The sequence below is a fragment of the Saccoglossus kowalevskii genome, chromosome 1 (assembly GCF_978046115.1).
Source record: "Saccoglossus kowalevskii chromosome 1, keSacKowa6.1, whole genome shotgun sequence".
Taxonomy (NCBI): domain Eukaryota; kingdom Metazoa; phylum Hemichordata; class Enteropneusta; family Harrimaniidae; genus Saccoglossus; species Saccoglossus kowalevskii.
The window spans coordinates 32,867,034-32,892,081 of NC_140641.1; the positions used below are offsets into that span (position 1 = coordinate 32,867,034).

At 35.3% G+C, this 25,048-nt stretch overlaps 1 protein-coding gene across 1 annotated transcript in view; it reads right to left on the reverse strand.

The window, feature by feature from the left end:
* Window positions 1-5,581: 5,581 nt before the first annotated feature.
* Window positions 5,582-25,048, reverse strand: part of LOC146750847 (nuclear receptor-interacting protein 3-like) — a 32,405-nt gene continuing 12,938 nt past the window's right edge. Inside the window, exons 3-7 of the mRNA XM_085493378.1 lie at window positions 12,798-12,983; window positions 12,419-12,501; window positions 10,754-10,893; window positions 6,465-6,517; window positions 5,582-6,031 (exon numbers count right to left, since the gene is read on the reverse strand). Coding sequence (XP_085349504.1) covers window positions 5,951-6,031; window positions 6,465-6,517; window positions 10,754-10,893; window positions 12,419-12,501; window positions 12,798-12,983 — 543 coding nt within the window. The 3' untranslated portion in view covers window positions 5,582-5,950. The remainder of the gene's footprint in view (window positions 6,032-6,464; window positions 6,518-10,753; window positions 10,894-12,418; window positions 12,502-12,797; window positions 12,984-25,048) is intronic.

A 25,048-nucleotide genomic window follows, 5' to 3' on the forward strand; every position in this document is an offset into this window, starting at 1 on the left:
CATCCATAAAAAACTTTAATGACAATATGAATTACTTGAAGTATTTTGTTCAGCACTGGATCAAGATTTGTTGTTTTGTAGCACCTACACACCGTAGAATCCGGTCCGATGAAATAACAAATCACGCTAATACACATGCGCTTTGAATTAATAGTACGCACCTAAAATTAAAGCGCATGTGCATTTGTGTTGTTAATCCAAATACCCTATTTTTTTGCGTGCACAAAATTTAAAAAAGTTCATAATTTACGCTATATATTATAATACAATGTGCTTATGAATCACATAAAATATGAAAAATAGGTATTACTGACCTTTTCTCGTATCCTCATTTCGCAAACGTAAATTGATTCTAAAGACGAAATATCATATGTTGCGCAACAACAAGTTGTAAAGGTTAGGTCTACGAATAAGTTTTTGTAATAAGATGTGCTCCCAAGTGGTGTCATTTTAAAGGTGTTATTATTTCGTGAAATTGTCAATTTTTGAAGTGTCACCAAATATTATACTTTTTGGGCCGGGAATCGCATGATTTAAATCCAGTGCAGCTATACAGTACACAGCAAACAATGTTGTCGTTCATCTTGACTGTTGGTTATTTGCTGTAACCAGTAAAACTAGTCTGCCAATAACTATGTTTCTGAACTACCTTCCATTGCCGTCAAGTTCATAATTTGGCAAAGTGTTGTAAGCAAATCTGAGACGCAGACAACGTGACACATTCAGATAAAAACGCAAGTGACGACTGTTCTTTTCTTATTAGGCCCAAGTGTATGAGTTTTGATACGATTTCGTATTTTCTAGTTGTATTGGACCTGCTCCCAGCCATTTGCTTTGAAATAATATGGCAGTATTTTTACTGTTCAAAACTTTGTTAATTTGTCTGCAGCGATAAGGGTTGAAAATAAACTCATTGATGTGGAAGTCACGTTAACGAAATTTTTGTCGAATATGTTCGGAAATTAATAACACGTTTAGAAAAAATAGCATGTATTAGGGATTTTTTGTGGGAAACTTTCCAATTTAGATCGCACAAAACTCCGATAGTTTCTAGTGAGAGCAACACCACTTATATGACAGACTGTTTCGAACTCGATTGTATTGTGATTGTATTTTATTCACCTTTCTTGTGATGCGATGTGTCCGTGCTCCAGTATTTTATTCGCCTTCTTTGTGATGCAATGTGTCCGTGCCACAGCATGTTATTCGCCTTCTTTGTGATGTGGTAACATTTTGGTAAAATCACAGTACATATACAACCAATCTTTAGAATGTTGACGTCACCAAAACTCGATGATAAGAAAGTCAGGTTGGAAACATTCTATGTGTTAACTCGCATACCAGTACATCAGGGATACATCTAAAACAAACTTTCACCGCTTTCCCAATAACGAACTGACAAGTTCAACAATAAACAATACAAGGATGAAATAATCATCGCCCAATATCATCATATCATTAATGGAAGACAAATAAAATAAACAAACACGTTTGAAATTAAGAAAAGAGTGTATCTTATATATCTATTCGTACAATAACATCACATGAAGACGTTTTAAGATGATATGAGCATTATAATAAAGTTACAATAATTACAGATTGCCTACGCACGTCTTCCTATCGCCACCTTAATAGATAAACAAATTATGTAATGTACATCACAATACGATGACCTATGCTAGATATCTGATTCATCCAACAACCAATTTAAATTACAACACCCCGTGATATCGAGATTTGACCTTTGACCCAATTCTGTCAATTCCCAATCGTTGCCTATCTGAACGATGCGCTGAATGTTAAACTCTGTTTGAACACATCGCCTGCTGTTATTTTCAAATCATACTGACTGAATATTTCCTTTCCGATTTAAGTATTCCTCCGGTAGTGACTGTTCAAAGCGGAGAATCCATACGACCCGTTAATGAATAACGATTAGAATATGCCACGAGGACATAATATTTGTCACCTTAAATATGAAATGTTACATGATACCCGGCTACAACAATAATATAGTTGACAGTATTGACCTATGACCCATGGTTGCCTTGACTAGAATAGTATATTACAAGGGTGACATTTCTCCTCACACATGGTTACCCAATGTGTGACCGCCAACACTGAGCAGACGTTTTTTCATTAAAAATTAATTTGAGGTATTCATTCAATAGCCAGTACAATTAAATGAACAGCTTCCCTCGCCTCGTGTGGAATGATTACGGTACACGAAAGACTCCGTCACCAGTGTATAAAAGCGGCGTATACATTTCATATGCCAAAATCATATGATATAGCCATGACAACCTTGATTTAATTTTGTTTCTTGTAAATATGTTCAGCGAGGTTATCTGATGTCGAATTGTGCATGTAATTTGAAGCATCAAAGAAACGGGATTTTGAAAGTTTACTTTATGTGCAACACCATGCTCAAATCAGGGTAGAAATCTGTCCACGAAAATCAAACGTAGTATAGCAAATTTAAGATATAAAACAATTTATATGCATCTTAATCGCTTCATGTTGACAAGGATTTTAGTAGATTACTAGATTCCAGAAAAATGAAATTATTCGCATTAAATGCCAGTGACAGCATATTAATTGAATTTCTTTAAATTAAATATTGTTTTAGGGTTAACTTGTAACTTAGTTGAATTTAGTTGAAATGTTTTTTCTTCAACCTTATTTGGCGATTATTTTCACGTTGATATAGGTGAAGTTATGGGAAAAGTGAGACAGCTTGCCTCGTTGAAGGCTCGCCCAGTTTTTGAAATACTGCATTTCAGAATTCTACTACGAGGTCAAAATATCGACATTTCGGTCGCAGGATATCGATTGTCCGTCATGATGGACTAGGACTGAATTGTGGTTGACGAACAGCGCCATCTTATGTTCTCAGTTTGACCCATTGTGAAGATACTTTCGTTTTAACACATTTCTGCAAGTGCGTCATGAAACATATGTTAACTCTACTATTAAAACTGAAGATGCAATAATCGTTGGTCAAAAATAACTAATAACATTGTTTGAAGTGGATAATGAACTTACATGTTGATACCGGCAACATTGCATGATACTGTCAACAGTGTATGTTACTTTCAACATAGTATTATACTGTCAACATACTATGATACCGGCAACATTGCATGACACTGTCAACAGTGTATGATACTTTCAACATAGTATTATACTGTCAACATACTATGATACCGGCAACATTGCATGACACTGTCAACAGTGTATGATACTTTCAACATAGTATTATACTGTCGACATACTATGATACCGGCAACATTGCATGATACTGTCAACAGTGTATGATACTTTCAACATAGTATTATACTGTCAAAATACTATGATACCGGCAACATTGCATGACACTGTCAACAGTGTATGATACTTACAACATAGTATTATACTGTCAACATACTATGATACCGGCAACATAGAATGACACTGTCAACAGTGTATGATACTTTCAACATAATATTATACTGTCAACATACTATGATACCGGCGACATAGTATGATACAGACAGCATAGCATGATACCGACAACATAGTATGATACCGGCAACATAGTATGATACCGGCAACATAGTATGATACAGACAGCATATTATGATACCGACAACATAGTATGATACCGACAACATAGTATGGTACCGGCAACATGGTATGATACCGGCAACATAGTATGATACAGACAGCATACCATGATACCGGAAACATAGTATGACACTGTTAACATTGTATAATACCGGCAACATGGTATGATACAGACAGCATATTATGATACCGACAACATAGTATGATACCGGCAACATGGTATGATACCTGCAACATAGTATGATACAAACAGCATAGTATGATACCGACAACATACTATGATACCGGCAACATAGAATGACACTGTCAACAGTGTATGATACTTTCAACATAGTATTATACTGTCAACATACTATGATACCGGCGACATAATATGATACAGACAGCATAGCATGATACCGGAAACATAGTATGACACTGTTAACATTGTATAATACCGGCAACATGGTATGATACAGACAGCATATTATGATACCGACAACATAGTATGATACCGGCAACATGGTATGATACCTGCAACATAGTATGATACAGACAGCATAGTATGATACCGAAAACATAGTATGATACCGACAACATAGTATGATACCGGCAACATGGTATGATACCGGCAACATAGTATGATACAGACAGCATACCATGATACCGGCAACATAGTATGGTACCGGCAACATAGTATGATACCGGCAACATGGTATGGTACCTGCAACATAGTATGATACCGGCAACATACTTTCAACACAGAATGATACCGGTAACATAGTATAGCACTGTCAACATAGTATGATACCGATAACATAGTATGGTACCGATAACATAGTATGATACCGGCAACATGGTATGGTACCTGCAACATAGTATGATACCGGCAACATACTTTCAACACAGAATGATACCGGTAACATAGTATGGCACTGTCAACATAGTATGATACCGATAACATAGTATGGTACCGATAACATAGTATGGTACCGGCAACATAGTATGATACCGGCAACATAGTATGATACCGGCAACATGGTATGGTATCTGCAACATAGTATGATACCGGCAACATACTTTCAACACAGAATGATACCGGTAACATAGTATGGCACTGTCAACAAAATATGATGCCGGCAACATATTGTAAACACAGAATGATACCGGCAAAATAGCATGATAAAGGCAACATTGTATGTTAAAATATTGAAAATAAACTGATGTCATTCTATTTTACAATGACAGTTTTAAATTCATGCTTTCTATTTACAGTTGGTAGAGGGCGTTGTTGGCGTCATTAATTATATATGTGCTCTGTACCTGTTTTTGAGATTATTTCAAATTGTGAGAACACACGTTTCCAACACATTGTTAATGTATTATAAGCCAATACATAGTATAACACAAACTTTATACTCTGGAATCCAGCGAACCAGCTATATGTTTTGTTCAATAAATGGTGTTTATTATCCTTTTTAACTTGACGATGACAGGGATGTGTCAGAAGTTCATACAACGATTGATACTAATTTTCGTGGTATTGCCAAGCATCTATTCTCTCCTCTAATTCAATGAGGCCACAGTAATGCAATCCACTTGACTGATATATCGCCTACAACATAATCGTGTTTCTGTAAATTATAAAACAGACCAAATGGAAGAAGAGACACTAACGCATGCGCTGTAGTGTAAATATCAAATTCTTCCCAGTTTTAAGGTAACCTGGTGACCGGGATTTGTGTCTATGAATAAATTGCATTATTTCTATAATTTGTTGTCCGATTTTCCCCACCCCCGAAAATTTATTTAGGATTTTTTCCATAAAAATTTACCCATATCTATTACATTTTTGCAAAAAAATAGCCCATTTGTGTGGCACATAAGGTATAAGTCCCGCCTAGATGACAGCACTTAAGTTTTAAAAAGATTCTGATCTATGCTTACATTAGTTTATTTATGTTTAAATCCGTATTCACTAAAAATACGATGGCACTAGTACTATAGTAATTTTTTATTATTCTGACCAACATCAACAATTCACACTGAAAAACAAAGGAAAACAAAATTCAAATTTTGATACATGTGCAATTTTTCATGCCAGCGCTTGCAGTGTCGGGAAAGTTTCAACAATGTTTTTAAATCATGACGCAAGATCTTCAGAGACTCGGATTTCTGCGTTTCGGGCAAAATGAATTGAATAAGTAAAAAAAAAAAAAAATGTATTTTAGTAAAAATTAGTCATATTAAATTTTAGGAAATAATGGATCTATTTTTGCTTTATAACAAAGGCGGCTATACATTCAAGCTTTCCGTTCACTGTTGGCACGGCTGACAGGCGTGATACGATGGGAAGGGCCTACCGTTAGATGGCGCTGTTTACCGTCGTAAAGTTGATTTCGTGATTTCCGATAATTAGGACATTTCGATCGAAGTCTATCAGAGCCTGGAAATAAAAAAAACAAATAATTGTGAGTAAATTAAGAACCGTCAGAATTGAATATTAAAGGGCGGTGATCGTCGCGCCGACCTCTGTCCAATATTGACCCATAGCGACGTACACAGCGCGTGTAAAATACATTGTTTGTTTACATGGAATTCGAACTTTAGTTTATATTTCCCCTTTTTCTGACTTTTACTGCATTTGTCTGTAAATTTCGCATGATCGTAACCTCATCCCAAATATATATATTTAACCGATTTATAAAGATAAAAATCTTGTTCAACTCTCACTTCTCAACAGCAAACAAGAATGCACCGGGACAGCAAAATAAAGCAAATATCAGAAAAAATAAATATAAAAACCTCTACATAGATCTTATTTCATTCACATTTACACTATATTGCAGAATACTGAAATCATTGATGAGATATCTTACCTTTGCCGATCGTAATGTATCTAAGCCGATGAGCAAATCGAATTTGTTGTCATCTACAAGAAAACATAACATAGAGTGTAAACATTACCTTGTAATTGTATATTTCAAACTGAAATTAGTTCACTATGACACAGGCCTATATAACTGAAACACAGAGTAAAAGACCGCAGAGTAACTGATCTAAATAAATAGCAAAATAAAATTCCCGAAACATTGCTTTATTCATTAACTTAATTTTCAAAGAAAATTTAAAACGAAAAAGTCATGCTTCTATTTTCCTCTACAGAGTGCAATATTTGAACGAACACAACGCTCAGGTTCTTCCATCTTTTCTAGCCTACATAACTCTTTCCTAAATACGTAGTTTATAGTTTCACCAATGAATACGCGACAGTGCATATCTGTGCTTACAAACATATATTATTCTCACTCCAACATACTTTTGAAAATAATAGGCGGTGGCACGAAATTTTGCACGGAGGGAAAAGGGGTCTGGGGCATGCTCCCCCTCGAAAATGTTGAAATATATACCCTATGAAATGCTGTTTCCTGCATTTTGAGGGGCAAATTTTGCTGATACAAAGGGTTTCTTTTTGATTTTGGAGGGGCGACGCCCCATACATTTTTTTCGACGAGCCACCCTAAATTACTTATGTAGTGTGTCACTAACACTCATTTCATTATATTACTTGCGTGTATTACTATCAGTTACCCAATGCCTGAACTTCGCCATGAAATCTGATATCACCTGGGCTAACCACACAACGCTAAATACGTATGAAAATGAAATATTCTTTATTTCTGTTGCTCATGATGTATTGCATTTTTGTTATATGCTCAATATTTTCGAAACCCAAAGATTTCGTCCTCGTGCTAAAGGCTTTGTGCGATTACGTCGAACTCAATAAACCAAATTTTATATAGCAGTGGGAACAAATATAACAATTCTTGAGTCAACTGTAACCTGTCAATCAGTGAGAGTAAACAGACAGGACATACTACTTCACCTTATATGATACTACCTACTTTCGAATCAATACTACTTTTTCTTTTCCCCACACAATTCAACTTGTTCCACACAAATATAACCTCCTCTCACACCAATACTACGTCGTCTTGTGCCAAAACTATTTTCTTTTACATTACTATTATGTCTCACACCCATACTACATTGTCTTACGTCAATACTACCTCATCTCACACCAATACTACCCTGTCTCACACCAATACTACGTTGTCTCACACCAATACTACGTTGTCTTACACCAATACTACGTTGTATCGCACCAATACTACGTTGTATCACACCGATACAACGTTAAATCACACCAATACTACGTTGTATCACACCAATACTACGTTGTCTCACAATAATACTACGTTGTATTACACCAATACTACGTTGTATCACACCAATACTACGTTGTATCACATCAATACTACGTTGTATCACACCAATACTACTACTAGCTTGTCTCACGTCAATACTACCCATCTTACACCCATACTACCTTGTCTTACGTCAATATTACCTCGTCTCACATCAATACTACGTTGTGTCACACTAATACTACGTTGTCTCACACCAATAGTACGTTGTCTCACACAATACTACGTTGTCTTACACCAGTACTACGTTGTATCACATCAATACTACGTTGTGTCACACAAATACTACGTTGTATCACACCTATACTACGTTATATCACACCAATACTACGTTGTCTCACATTACTACTACGTTGTGTCACACCAATACTACGTTGTCTCACATTAATACTACGTTGTATCACACCAATACTACGTTGTCTCACATCACTACTACGTTGTGTCACACCAATACTACGTTGTCTCACATTAATACTACGTTATATCACACCAATACTACGTTGTCTCACATTACTACTACGTTGTGTCACACCAATACTACGTTGTCTCACATTACTACTACGTTGTGTCACACCAATACTACGTTGTCTCACATTAATACTACGTTGTATCACACCAATACTACGTTGTCTCACATTACTACTACGTTGTATCACACCAATACTACGTTGTCTCACATTAATACTACGTTGTATCACACCAATACTACGTTGTCTCACAATAATACTACGTTGTATTACACCAAGACTACGTTGTACCACACCAATACTACGTTGTATCACATCAATAATACGTTGTATCACACCAATACTACTACTAGCTTGTCTTACGTCAATACTACCCCATCTTACACCCATACTACCTTGTCTTACGTCAATATTACCTCGTCTCACATATATACTACGTCGTGTCACACTAATACTACGTTGTATCGCACCAATAGTACGTTGTCTCACACAATACTACGTTGTCTTACACCAGTACTACGTTGTATCACATCAATACTACGTTGTGTCACACAAATACTACGTTGTATCACACCTATACTACATTATATCATACCAATACTACGTTGTCTCACATTACTACTACGTTGTGTCACACCAATACTACGTTGTCTCACATTAATACTACGTTGTATCACACCAATACTACGTTGTCTCACATTACTACTACGTTGTGTCACACCAATACTACGTTGTTTCACATTAATTCTACGTTGTATCACACCAATACTACGTTGTCTCACATTACTACTACGTTGTGTCACACCAATACTACGTTGTCTCACATTAATACTACGTTATATCACACCAATACTACGTTGTCTCACATTACTACTACGTTGTGTCACACCAATACTACGTTGTCTCACATTACTACTACGTTGTGTCACACCAATACTACGTTGTCTTACATTAATACTACGTTGTATCACACCAATACTACGTTGTCTCACATTACTACTACGTTGTGTCACACCAATACTACGTTGTCTCACATTAATACTACGTTGTATCACACCAATACTACGTTGTCTCACATTACTACTACGTTGTGTCACACCAATACTACATTGTCTCACATTAATACTACGTTGAATCACACCAATACTACGTTGTCTCACATTAATACTACGTTGTGTCACACCAATACTACGTTGTCTCACATTAATACTACGTTGTATCACACCAATACTACGTTGCATACATAAACGCTTGCGTATCTGGACGCTTGCGTACCTAAACGCTTGCATACCTGAACGCTTGCATACCTGAACGCTTGCATTGAAAGCTTGCATACCTGAACGCTTGCATACCTGAACGCTTGCATACCTGAACGCTTGCATACCTAAACGCTTGCATACCTGAACGCTTGCATACCTAAACGCTTGCATACCTAAACGCTTGCATACATGAACGCTTGCGTACCTGAACGCTTGCGTACCTGAACGCTTGCGTACCTAAACGCTTGCGTACCTGAACGCTTGCATACCTGAACGCTTGCATACCTGAACGCTTGCATACCTAAACGCTTGCATACCTGAACGCTTGCGTACCTGAACGCTTGCGTACCTGAACGCTTTCATACCTGAACGCTTGCATACCTGAACGCTTGCATACCTGAACGCTTGCATACCTAAACGCTTGCATACCTGAACGCTTGCGTACCTGAACGCTTGCGTACCTGAACGATTGCGTACCTGAACGCTTGCGTACCTGAACGCTTGCATACTTAAATGCTTGCATACCTGAACGCTTGCATACCTGAACGCTTGCACACCTAAACGCTTGCATACCTAAACGCTTGCATACCTGAACGCTTGCGTACCTGAACGCTTGCGTACCTAAACGCTTGCATACCTAAACGCTTGCATACCTGAACGCTTGCGTACCTGAACGCTTGCGTACCTGAACGATTGCGTACCTGAACGCTTGCGTACCTGAACGCTTGCATACTTAAATGCTTGCATACCTGAACGCTTGCATACCTGAACGCTTGCACACCTAAACGCTTGCATACCTAAACGCTTGCATACCTGAACGCTTGCGTACCTGAACGCTTGCGTACCTAAACGCTTGCATACCTAAACGCTTGCATACCTGAACGCTTGCGTACCTAAACGCTTGCATACCTAAACGCTTGTATACCTAAACGCTTGCATACCTAAACGCTTGTATACCTGAACGCTTGCGTACCTGAACGCTTGCGTACCTGAAAGCTTGCGTACCTAAACGCTTGCATACCTAAACGCTTGCGTACCTGAACGCTTGCGTACCTAAACGCTTGCATACCTAAACGCTTGCGTACCTGAACGCTTGCATACCTGAACGCTTGCGTACCTAAACGCTTGTGTACCTGAACGCTTGCGTACCTGAAATACAATAATCCATGCTTACCTGTCAATAACAAGTTACAGTGAATGACACATCCCCCTATTGTTAGCTCGGCGTCTTTTATTTGACCTTTCATCTCAACGCATACATCGTGGTCCGATGCTTCAATTGTGCTGTCGCTGTGTTTACGTGATTTGATCAGTCTATTATAAGATAGATATAAGGCGAGTTATCAAACTGAAAGTACTTATTGTATATTTTTGATAGTAACAATCTCAGCTGGCATACTTTCCGAATTTAAACATCATTAAGAAAACACTTGTTTATATATACTAGTATAAATGAAATATTACTTCACGGAGGAGAGTCACTGTCATGCTTTTTGAAAAGTGTCGTATGTTTTTTTCAATTTTTTTATTCCATCCCCACCCCCGCATTTTACGCATTCAAAATAACATTAAAAATTTTGTTTTCGATTTCACAATAAATCGAAACCAAACATAAAAGCATATTAAGTAATAAGAAAATTACAAGTCGAAATGAAAAAATCGAAAACATTTTTAAAATAAAAATAAAAAAAACAAAGTGATTTTCAAAACTGAAGTGAAAATGCAAGTTTAAATTTATTTTTAAAGTAAAGTAAGTTTTCACATGTAAATTTATTTTTAAAGTAAAGTAAGTTTTCACATGTAAATTTATTTTTAAAGTAAAGTAAGTTTTCACATGTAAATTTATTTTTAAAGTAAAGTGAGTTTTCACATGTAAATTTATTTTTAAAGTAAAGTAAGTTTTCACATGTAAAATTATTTTTAAAGTAAAGTGAGTTTTCACATGTAAATTTATTTTTTAAAGTAAAGTAAGTTTTCACATGTAAATTTATTTTTAAAGTGAAGTAAGTTTTCACATGTTGACAGTAAAGTAAGTTTACACATGTAAATTTATTTTTAAAGTAAAGTGAGTTTTCACATGTAAATTTATTTTTAAAGTAAAGTAAGTTTTCACATGTAAATTTATTTTTGAAGTGAAGTGCAATTTTCAATTTTACTAATGCATTTACGTTTGATACCGATTTTAATTGTGAAATCAAAAAATAATTGCTATTAAAACTTTTGAATATGAATGCGTAAAATACGTAAAAAAAACATAGCTATGACCCTCGTCGGTTGCACTATTCACACTAATCTCCGCCGGCTCTTCGAATGATTACCGCCGTTGGTGTCGTGCTCGAGGAAATCAGAATCAAATTGTTCAATCGATGCTTAGAAAATGACACACCAAACTAAATGAGGAATGAATGATCAACCAAAGTATATGTATTCTTTAGCCAATAAGTTCCTAAAACCTGACAATGAAGACCTAATCTCAACCAATATGCAACAGTGCTTTTCTTAATCATCTGGCAAATAAGACGTAACCATGCGTTCACACAACAAAGGGACGTACCCCCTAACTAAGAGGAGAATAGTATGTTTTCCCTAATAGATTGACACATCTATTCTAACTTACTGACAAATAAGACTTACTTCCTAACCAGTGACTGAAAAGATGTTTCCCTAACCAGATATAAAATACAACGCACTCCCTAGCCAATAGGCAAATTGTTTCTCCAAATGTCGGCGTTCGTATTAACCAACTGCATAGAAAAAGCGATATATTCATATTTTCTGTGCTATCGACTATTTTTGCAAAATGCGACTAGACACAGTATATACTGAAGTCGATACATACCCACACTTGTCAGCTCGCTGCGTTGATATAATAGTATGTGAACTACTTGGGTCTATTAAAGCCTCGAACTCCCCTTCTTCACTCTGAAATAAAAAGAAGACATTACAATAGCAGAACTTTCAATAAGTAAATGTGTAACAATAATTCGCAGTTACATCTTGCGAGAATTTACAGTTGAAGCGTAAATATATGTGCTGACTGAACACTCGTGAGGGCGCCATATAATTCAATACAAAATGATATCGATTATTTATACTCCCTTCTAAATTCTCAAAGTAGCGCATGCGTATATGATTAATACATTTCCCCCAATTTAATGTCTGAGCTGTGCGTCATAATAAACCGAGTCACGTGTTGAGTGAACATCTGCGAGTCGCACCTGACATTTCACCAGGAGTAGTAATTGCTTTCCACGCTCGTCTGCAGATTCTGTAATAACATCGAACTTATCGCCTTCATTGTCAACAGTAGTGCGTGTTTCGACATCAACTACTCTTCGCTTTCCGTCTTCCATTCGTTCAATTTCTTCTTTTAATTGTTTCTTCTGCACCAGCGCACGAGGTTGCTGCAATGATGATGTCATTTATAAATAAAGCAAATTACTACGCCATTAATGTATGTACTGAAGTTATCAGTGGTTAATATACACTATTCCTTTAAGGGACCCTGTTTTATCTCGTGACTCTTAACGAGATGGTAATATTTCATCAAGATATTCCGGAAAATTGATGGACCAATCATATCCAATGAGTATCAAACTCACTTGATAATTATATTTCCAGCCTTCAGGCGTGTACAACTGAATAAAATATTCCCACGTGATCCACATACGTTGCCGTTGTACAAAATGACCACCGGTCATATATAATCTCACTGAACACATATCACGTCTCATTAGTATTGAAAATGAAAAACGGGGCAAGAGTCACACCGCGAATATACAACACTAGTGATACTTGCAATACATTCAATTACTATTTCTTGCTCAAATTGATGTAGCCTCCTATCAATAATAAAGAGTAGGTTTCTAATGAACCAATTCAGATTTTTCAGATTTAATTTAATTTTGTTTACAAATCCCACGTCTGAGCGAGGGGCAGCCCACGTATTCAAATTCCGAGTCCCATGGAAGTGGCATCCGCCGAGTTAATTAAACTGAGATTGTATAAAAATAATAATAATGAGTTCTTCCTGCCACATGCAAACAATGCTGTGATTGGTCAGTCTGGTAATAGTGATGTCAATTAGTAATGATTCAAGAAATGCGTACACCTGAACATTAATGATTTACAAACCATTTTTTTGCATTTTTTCTCTTAAACATCAGAAAAAGTGGTAAACCAAGCTGAGCCGATATTTTGAGTTACACGAATCCAAAGAGAGAACACCTTGTCCCCGTTTTAAGAATCGATTGAAATTTCTCTCTCTTTCTCTTGGTGTGTGTTCCTTTTGTTTCGCAGATCTCATATGTCCATGCTTCGTCGAACAAAGCAGTTGACTTGATGATATTGTACGAAACAGATACAGTTGAAAACACCGATGCAGATCCTTATATGCAATTAGAGTTTCATCTCTACATAATTAGCATAACCAATACAGGTAACATTTCCATTTATATTCGTGAGTAAAAAAAAACATGCTTTGAAAAATATAGGTTGAATTTTGCGTTGCGCATAGTCCTCGTATTAAATCAAGCACTGGAGAGATTGTACGACATACATTGAGTATAATTTTAAAAATTATTACTGATAAAAAAACAGTTGTAAAATGTCGCCAGATATCATATTTCGCCAACTGTGGACGAAGCGACTTACACACCAGTTAGTTCTAAGTCGGTCACACAACAGCAAAAAAAACAACAAAAAAACAAAAACGCGATAACTAACTCATCCACGTATTTGTTCCCCGTATAATAGTGATGAAATCCTAATAGCGGTAGGGATGAAATGCATGTAACGATAGAATGATAGATTGCTATGGGGTTTACAGTCTCAGTGTGCATGTCTCGTTAAGTTCAATTCGTTAAACGTAACAGCATAACGATCATTCTGTGTATTCAACAAAACACGAGTAGTTCTCTAGGCATGTAATATATTAAACCGAGACAACCACGAACACGATAATGTTACACATGGCAATATACAGGTATTTAAGAAATATGTATATGGAAGTCATTTCGATCTCGTTCCATCATTTTAACGATCTCATTACATTCCGGCTATCCTTCATTTTCCAAATTGTGTAGAGAAAGGACTAACATAACGATATATAATATCCTTCAAGATGGCGTCTTAATCCCAATGAGAACTTTCCTTCCCCGTAGTTCTAGCAAACCAGCGCAAACATTCCGTATGATTCATTTGTTGAAATATTACACATAAATCACATTGAACGAATGGGAATGCACAAACAACTGCCGAACAAATTGAAACCCGAAGAAGGCATTTCTGAACGTTTTAGGATATGCCATATAGTAGTACACAATTCGTACCATGAGATATGTCATATAATAGTCCACAATTCGTACTATCAGAGATGTCATATAATAGTCCACAATTCGTACTATTAGATATGTCATATAATAGTCCACAATTCGTACTATCAGATATGTCATATAATAGTACACAATTCGTACTATCGGATATGTCATATAATAATACACAACTCGTACTGTCAGATATGTCACATAATAGTCCACAATTTGTACTATCAGATATGTCACATAATAGTCCACAATTCGTATTATCAGATGTGTCACATAATAGTACACAATTAGTACTATCAGATATGTCATATAATAGTACACAATTCGTACTATCAGATATGTCACATAATAGTACACAATTCGTACTGTCAGATTGTCATATAATAGTACACAATTCGCACTATCAGATATGTCATATAATAATACACAACTCGTACTGTCAGATATGTCATATAATAGTACACAATTCGCACTATCAGATATGTCATATAATACACAACTCGTACTGTCAGATATGTCATACACTAGTACACAATTCGTACTATCAGATATGTCATATAAAGTACACAATTCGCACTGTCAGATATGTCATATAATAGTATACAATTCGTACTGTCAGATATGTCATACACTCGTACACAATTCGTACTATCAGATATGTCATATAAAGTACACAAATTGTACTGTCAGATGTGTCACATAATAGTACACAATTCGTACTATAAGATATGTCACATAGTAGTGAACAATTCGTACTATCAGACATGTCACATGGTAGTACACAATTCGTACTATCAGATATGTCACATAGTAGTACACAATTCGTACTATCAGATATGTCACATAGCAGTACACAATTCGTATTGTCAGATAGGTCACATAGCAGTGCACAATTCGTACTATCAGATATGCCATATAATAGCACACAATTCGTACTATCAGATATGTTACATAATAGTCCACAATTCGTATTATCATCTGTCACGTAGTAGTACACAATTCGTACTATCAGATATGTCACATAGCAGTACACAATTCGTACTGTCAGATATGTCACATGAGGTATACAAATCGTACTATCAGATATGTCACATAATAGTCCACAATTAGTACTATCAGATATGTCACATAAAGTACACAATTTGTACTATAAGATATGTCACATAGCAGTGCACAATTCGTACTATTAGATATGTCACATAATAGTCCACAATTCGTACTATCAGATATGTCATTTAAAGTACACAGTTCGTACTGTCAGATATGTCATATAATAGTACACAATTCGTACTGTCAAATATGTCATACACTAGTACACAATTCGTACTATCAGATATGTCATATAAAGTACACAATTTGTACTGTCAGATATGTCACATAATAGTACACAATTCGTACTATCAGATATGTCACATAGTAGTACACAATTCGTATTATCAGATGTGTCACATAATAGTACACAATTCGTACTATCAGATATGTGACATAGCAGTGCACAATTCGTACTATCAGATATGTCATATAATGGTCCACAATTCGTATTATCAGATATGTCACATAGTGGTACACAATTCTTACTATCAGATGTGTCACATAATAGTACACAATTCGTACTATCAGATGTGTCACATAATAGTACACAATTCGTACTATCAGATATGTCACACAGCAGTGCATAATTCGTACTATCAGACATGTCACATAGCAGTACACAATTCGTACTGTCATATAGGTCACATAGCAGTGCACAATTCGTACTATCAGATATGTCATATAATAGTACACAATTCGTACTGTCAGATAGGTCACATAGCAGTGCACAATTCGTACTATCAGATATGTCACATAATAGTACACAATTCGTACTATCAGATATGTCACATAATAGTACACAATTCGTACTATCAAATATGTCAAACAGCAGTGCATAATTCGTAATATCAGACATGTCACATAGCAGTACACAATTCACACTATCAGATATGTCACATAATAGTACACAATTCGTACTATCAGATATGTCACACAGCAGTGCATAATTCGTACTATCAGACATGTCACATAGCAGTACACAATTCGTACTGTCAGATAGGTCACATAGCAGTGCATAATTCGTGCTATCAGATATGTCACATAATAGTGCATAATTCGTACTGTCAGATATGTCACATAGTAGTACACAATTCGTATTATCAGATGTGTCACATAATAGTACACAATTCGTACTATCAGATATGTGACATAGCAGTGCACAATTCGTACTATCAGATATGTCACATAATAGTCCACAATTCGTACTATCAGATATGTCACATAAAGTACACAAGTCGTACTATCAGATATGTCATATAGTTGTACACAATTCGTACTATCAGATATGTCATATAATGGTCCACAATTCGTACTATCAGATATGTCACATAGTAGTACACAATTCGTACTATCAGATATGTCACATAAAGTACACAATTCGTACTATCAGATATGTCATATAATAGCCCACAATTCGTTCTATCAGATATGTCATATAATAGTACACAATTCGTACTATCAGATATGTCATATAATAGCCCACAATTCGTACTCTCAGATATGTCATATAATAGTACACAATTCGTACTATCATATATGTCATATAATGGTCCTCAATTCGTACTATCAGATATGTCACATAATAGTACACAATTCGTACTATCAGATATGTCACATAGTAGTACACAATTCGTACTATCAGATATGTCACATAGTAGTACATAATTCGTACTATCAGATATGTTATATAATAGTGCATAATTCGTATTATCAGACATGTCACATAGTAGTACACAATTCGTACTATCAGATAGGTCACATAGCAGTGCATAATTCGTGCTATCAGATATGTCACATAATAGTGCATAATTCGTACTGTCAGATATGTCACATAGTAGTACACAATTCGTATTATCAGATGTGTCACATAATAGTACACAATTCGTACTATCAGATATGTGACATAGCAGTGCACAATTCGTACTATCAGATATGTCACATAATAGTCCACAATTCGTACTATCAGATATGTCACATAAAGTACACAAGTCGTACTATCAGATATGTCATATAGTTGTACACAATTCGTACTATCAGATATGTCATATAATGGTCCACAATTCGTACTATCAGATATGTCACATAGTAGTACACAATTCGTACTATCAGATATGTCACATAAAGTACACAATTCGTACTATCAGATATGTCATATAATAGCCCACAATTCGTTCTATCAGATATGTCATATAATAGTACACAATTCGTACTATCAGATATGTCATATAATAGCCCACAATTCGTACTCTCAGATATGTCATATAATAGTACACAATTCGTACTATCATATATGTCATATAATGGTCCTCAATTCGTACTATCAGATATGTCACATAATAGTACACAATTCGTACTATCAGATATGTCACATAGTAGTACACAATTCGTACTATCAGATATGTCACATAGTAGTACATAATTCGTACTATCAGATATGTTATATAATAGTGCATAATTCGTATTATCAGACATGTCACATAGTAGTACACAATTCGTACTATCAGATATGTCACATAGTAGAACACAATTCGTACTACCAGATATGTCATATAATGGTCCACAATTCGTACTATCATATATGTCATATAATGGTCCACAATTCGTACTATCAGATATGTCACATAATAGTACACAATTCGTACTATCAGATATGTCACATAATAGTACACAATTCGTACTATCAGATATGTCACATAATAGTACACAATTCGTACTATCAGATATGTCACATAGTAGTACACAATTCGTATTATCAGTTATATCACCTAGTAGTACACCATTCGTACTATCAGATATGTCACATAGTAGTACACAATTCGTACTATCAGATATGTCATATAATGGTCCACAATTCGTATTATCAGATATGTCACATAGTGGTACACAATTCGTACTATCAGATGTGTCACATAATAGTACACAATTCGTACTATCAGATGTGTCACATAATAGTACACAATTCGTACTATCAGATATGTCACATAATAGTACACAATTCGTACTATCAGATATGTCACACAGCAGTGCATAATTCGTACTATCAGACATGTCACATAGCAGTACACAATTCGTACTGTCAGATAGGTCACATAGCAGTGCACAATTCGTACTATCAGATATGTCATATAATAGTACACAATTCGTACTGTCAGATAGGTCACATAGCAGTGCACAATTCGTACTATCAGATATGTCACATAATAGTACACAGTTCGTACTATCAGATATGTCACATAATAGTACACAATTCGTACTGTCAGATAGGTCACATAGCAGTGCATAATTCGTACTATCAGATATGTCACATAATAGTGCACAATTCGTACTGTCAGATATGTCACATAGTAGTACACAATTCGTATTATCAGATGTGTCACATAATAGTACACAATTCGTACTATCAGATATGTGACATAGCAGTGCACAATTCGTACTATCAGATATGTCACATAATAGTCCACAATTCGTACTATCAGATATGTCACATAAAGTACACAAGTCGTACTATCAGATATGTCATATAATAGTACACAATTTGTACTACCAGATATGTCACATAGTAGTAAACAATTCGTACTATCAGATAGGTCACATAGCAGTACACAATTCGTACTACCAGATATGTCATATAATAGTCCACAATTCGTACTACCAGATATGCCACATAGCAGTGCACAATTCGTACTATCAGATATGTCATATAGCAGTACACAATTCGTACTGTCAGATAGGTCACACAGCAGTGCACAATTCGTACTATCAGACATGTCACATAGCAGTACACAATTCGTACTGTCAGATATGTCATATAATAGTACACAATTCGTACTACCAGATATGTCACATAGCAGTGCACAATTCGTACTATCAGACATGTCACATAGCAGTACACAATTCGTACTGTCAGATAGGTCACATAGCAGTGCATAATTCGTGCTATCAGATATGTCACATAATAGTGCATAATTCGTACTGTCAGATATGTCACATAGTAGTACACAATTCGTATTATCAGATGTGTCACATAATAGTACACAATTCGTACTATCAGATATGTGACATAGCAGTGCACAATTCGTACTATCAGATATGTCACATAATAGTCCACAATTCGTACTATCAGATATGTCACATAAAGTACACAAGTCGTACTATCAGATATGTCATATAGTTGTACACAATTCGTACTATCAGATATGTCATATAATGGTCCACAATTCGTACTATCAGATATGTCACATAGTAGTACACAATTCGTACTATCAGATATGTCACATAAAGTACACAATTCGTACTATCAGATATGTCATATAATAGCCCACAATTCGTTCTATCAGATATGTCATATAATAGTACACAATTCGTACTATCAGATATGTCATATAATAGCCCACAATTCGTACTCTCAGATATGTCATATAATAGTACACAATTCGTACTATCATATATGTCATATAATGGTCCTCAATTCGTACTATCAGATATGTCACATAATAGTACACAATTCGTACTATCAGATATGTCACATAGTAGTACACAATTCGTACTATCAGATATGTCACATAGTAGTACATAATTCGTACTATCAGATATGTTATATAATAGTGCATAATTCGTATTATCAGACATGTCACATAGTAGTACACAATTCGTACTATCAGATATGTCACATAGTAGAACACAATTCGTACTACCAGATATGTCATATAATGGTCCACAATTCGTACTATCATATATGTCATATAATGGTCCACAATTCGTACTATCAGATATGTCACATAATAGTACACAATTCGTACTATCAGATATGTCACATAATAGTACACAATTCGTACTATCAGATATGTCACATAATAGTACACAATTCGTACTATCAGATATGTCACATAGTAGTACACAATTCGTATTATCAGTTATATCACCTAGTAGTACACCATTCGTACTATCAGATATGTCACATAGTAGTACACAATTCGTACTATCAGATATGTCATATAATGGTCCACAATTCGTATTATCAGATATGTCACATAGTGGTACACAATTCGTACTATCAGATGTGTCACATAATAGTACACAATTCGTACTATCAGATGTGTCACATAATAGTACACAATTCGTACTATCAGATATGTCACATAATAGTACACAATTCGTACTATCAGATATGTCACACAGCAGTGCATAATTCGTACTATCAGACATGTCACATAGCAGTACACAATTCGTACTGTCAGATAGGTCACATAGCAGTGCACAATTCGTACTATCAGATATGTCATATAATAGTACACAATTCGTACTGTCAGATAGGTCACATAGCAGTGCACAATTCGTACTATCAGATATGTCACATAATAGTACACAGTTCGTACTATCAGATATGTCACATAATAGTACACAATTCGTACTGTCAGATAGGTCACATAGCAGTGCATAATTCGTACTATCAGATATGTCACATAATAGTGCACAATTCGTACTGTCAGATATGTCACATAGTAGTACACAATTCGTATTATCAGATGTGTCACATAATAGTACACAATTCGTACTATCAGATATGTGACATAGCAGTGCACAATTCGTACTATCAGATATGTCACATAATAGTCCACAATTCGTACTATCAGATATGTCACATAAAGTACACAAGTCGTACTATCAGATATGTCATATAATAGTACACAATTTGTACTACCAGATATGTCACATAGTAGTAAACAATTCGTACTATCAGATAGGTCACATAGCAGTACACAATTCGTACTACCAGATATGTCATATAATAGTCCACAATTCGTACTACCAGATATGCCACATAGCAGTGCACAATTCGTACTATCAGATATGTCATATAGCAGTACACAATTCGTACTGTCAGATAGGTCACACAGCAGTGCACAATTCGTACTATCAGACATGTCACATAGCAGTACACAATTCGTACTGTCAGATATGTCATATAATAGTACACAATTCGTACTACCAGATATGTCACATAGCAGTGCACAATTCGTACTATCAGACATGTCACATAGCAGTACACAATTCGTACTGTCAGATATGTCATATAATAGTACACAATTTGTACTACCAGATATGTCACATAGTAGTAAACAATTCGTACTATCAGATAGGTCACATAGCAGTGCACAATTCGTACTATCGGATAGGTCACATAGCAGTGCACAATTCGTACTATCAGACATGTCACATAGCAGTACACAATTCGTACTGTCAGATATGTCATATAATAGTACACAATTCGTACTACCAGATATGTCACATAATAGTACACAATTCGTACTATCAGATATGTCACCTAGTAGTACACAATTTGTACTATCAGATATGTCACACAGCAGTGCATAATTCGTACTATCAGACATGTCACATAGCAGTACACAATTCGTACTGTCAGATATGTCATATAATAGTACACAATTCGTACTACCAGATATGTCACATAATAGTACACAATTCGTACTATCAGATATGTCACCTAGTAGTACACAATTCGTACTACCAGATATGTCATATAATAGTCCACAATTCGTACTACCAGATATGTCACATAGCAGTGCACAATTCGTACTATCAGATATGTCATATAGCAGTACACAATTCGTACTGTCAGATAGGTCACATAGCAGTGCACAATTCGTACTATCAGATATGTCACATAATAGTGCACAATTCGTACTGTCAGATAGGTCACATAGCAGTGCACAATTCGTACTATCAGATATGTCACATAGCAGTACACAATTCGTACTACCAGATATGTCATATAATAGTCCACAATTCGTACTACCAGATATGTCACATAGCAGTGCACAATTCGTACTATCAGATATGTCATATAGCAGTACACAATTCGTACTGTCAGATAGGTCACATAGCAGTGCACAATTCGTACTATCAGATATGTCACATAATAGTACACAATTCGTACTATCAGATATGTCATATAATAGTCCACAATTCGTACTACCAGATATGTCACATAGCAGTGCACAATTTGTACTATCAGACATGTCACATAGCAGTACACAATTCGTACTGTCAGATATGTTATATAATAGTACACAATTCGTACTACCAGATATGTCACATAGCAGTGCACAATTCGTACTATCAGACATGTCACATAGCAGTACACAATTCGTACTATCAGACATGTCACATAGCAGTACACAATTCGTACTATCAGACATGTCACATAGCAGTGCACAATTCGTACTATCAGACATGTCACATAGCAGTACACAATTCGTACTATCAGATAGGTCACATAATAGTACACAATTCGTACTATCGGATATGTTATATAATAGTGCATAATTCGTACTATCAGATATGTCACATAATAGTACACAATTCGTACTATCAGATATGTCACATAATAGTACACAATTCGTACTATCGGATATGTTATACAATAGTGCATAATTCGTACTATCAGATATGTCACATAATAGTACACAATTCGTACTATCAGATATGTCACATAGTAGTACACAATTCGTACTATCAGATATGTTATATAATAGTTCATTATTCGTACTATCAGATATTTCACATAGTAGTACACAAAATATGTCGATTCAGAATGTTTCAAACTCGCTCCACGCTAGACTTCATCATAACCTGGAAATCCCCTGTTCATTAAACAAATAGAGCTTTTAATTTATAGTTAAAACGTTATTTTTATTTAATGATAAATCATACCAATTTTATTTTTCTAGCTACAATATCAATCAAAATTGTATAAACATCCTCTTAAAAACTCGAAGTTATTTGCATTGCCTTTTAAAATCTCAATGGAGTGCCAATCAAATACTGTGTTTTGTTATTTACATGTACATTTTCTTGAATTTTGAAATTTAATTGAGTCGAGAAAATAAAAAAAAAATGAAATAATGAGAATGAAACCATAACACCATAAATCCTAGAAGTGCTTTCAAGTTTCTCACAAGTACACGTTAGACGGTTCATTCCGTACGTCATTTGTTTATTTAGAATCATGCATAGATTATATCAATTCTAAAGATTGAATAGGTATATTATTATTATTATTATTATTATTTCCCATTTATTAATCGATAATTATTATTGTTTTTTATACTATATTGCTTGCATTTGCTAATAATAATCAACTTTTCATAATTATTTTTCACATTTTATAATTATTATCCATACTAGATAATTATAACCCACATTTGATAATTATAGACTTGGTGATTATTATTATTTGATCATTATTTATCGTTGATAACTAGGCAACACTTAGCATTGACACTGGAAATCATCTGGATAATAATCAATAAAGGTTTATATTAGTTATGCAAGGGATATACTTGTTTTAGTATATTATCATATGACGAGCTGTGATATCCGTGGTGTTCTATTGTTTTAGCTGCCATCCCCGCCACGCGATATTTTTTGCTGCTGTGTTAAGTTATTTCTTTTGTTCCCGGCACACAAAGTGCAACTTCGAATTCAGAGACAGCAATTTCTTTCCTGCAACCTTGCCAGTGTAAATTACTTTTTTTGTATAAACCACAGTCATTTGTGAGATGAACATCCAAATAAATCGATCAGTACTATTTATTATTAAATGTTTCACGATTTGTAGGTTTTCATTTTATAACCTTTACATATCGTGGGATCATAACAGCAGACAGAGTTTTGTATCAATCTTAGCCGTAGGTGAGGACTGATGCTTCTCTGGTAGTAATCATTTGTGTCTGCTGACGTCAGCCTAAGAGAACATATCGTGGGATTATATATTTATCACATGCATATTGCCACAACCAAAAAGTGCAATGGCGGATCAAGTGTTGAAAAAAAGGCTATTGGTGAATACATTATTGCGCACGCGTAGTATGGTCATTTTGTTGACGTGTCAGAGTTCAATTTACCATAGTCCGTAGTTCACCAAGTGTACATAAACCCGGTAACCTTCTGGTAATGATTACAATAAACAAAAGTGTGTGACGTCAAACCCCAGGCGTGATAAGTGGTTTGCACTTTCGATATGACTTGCA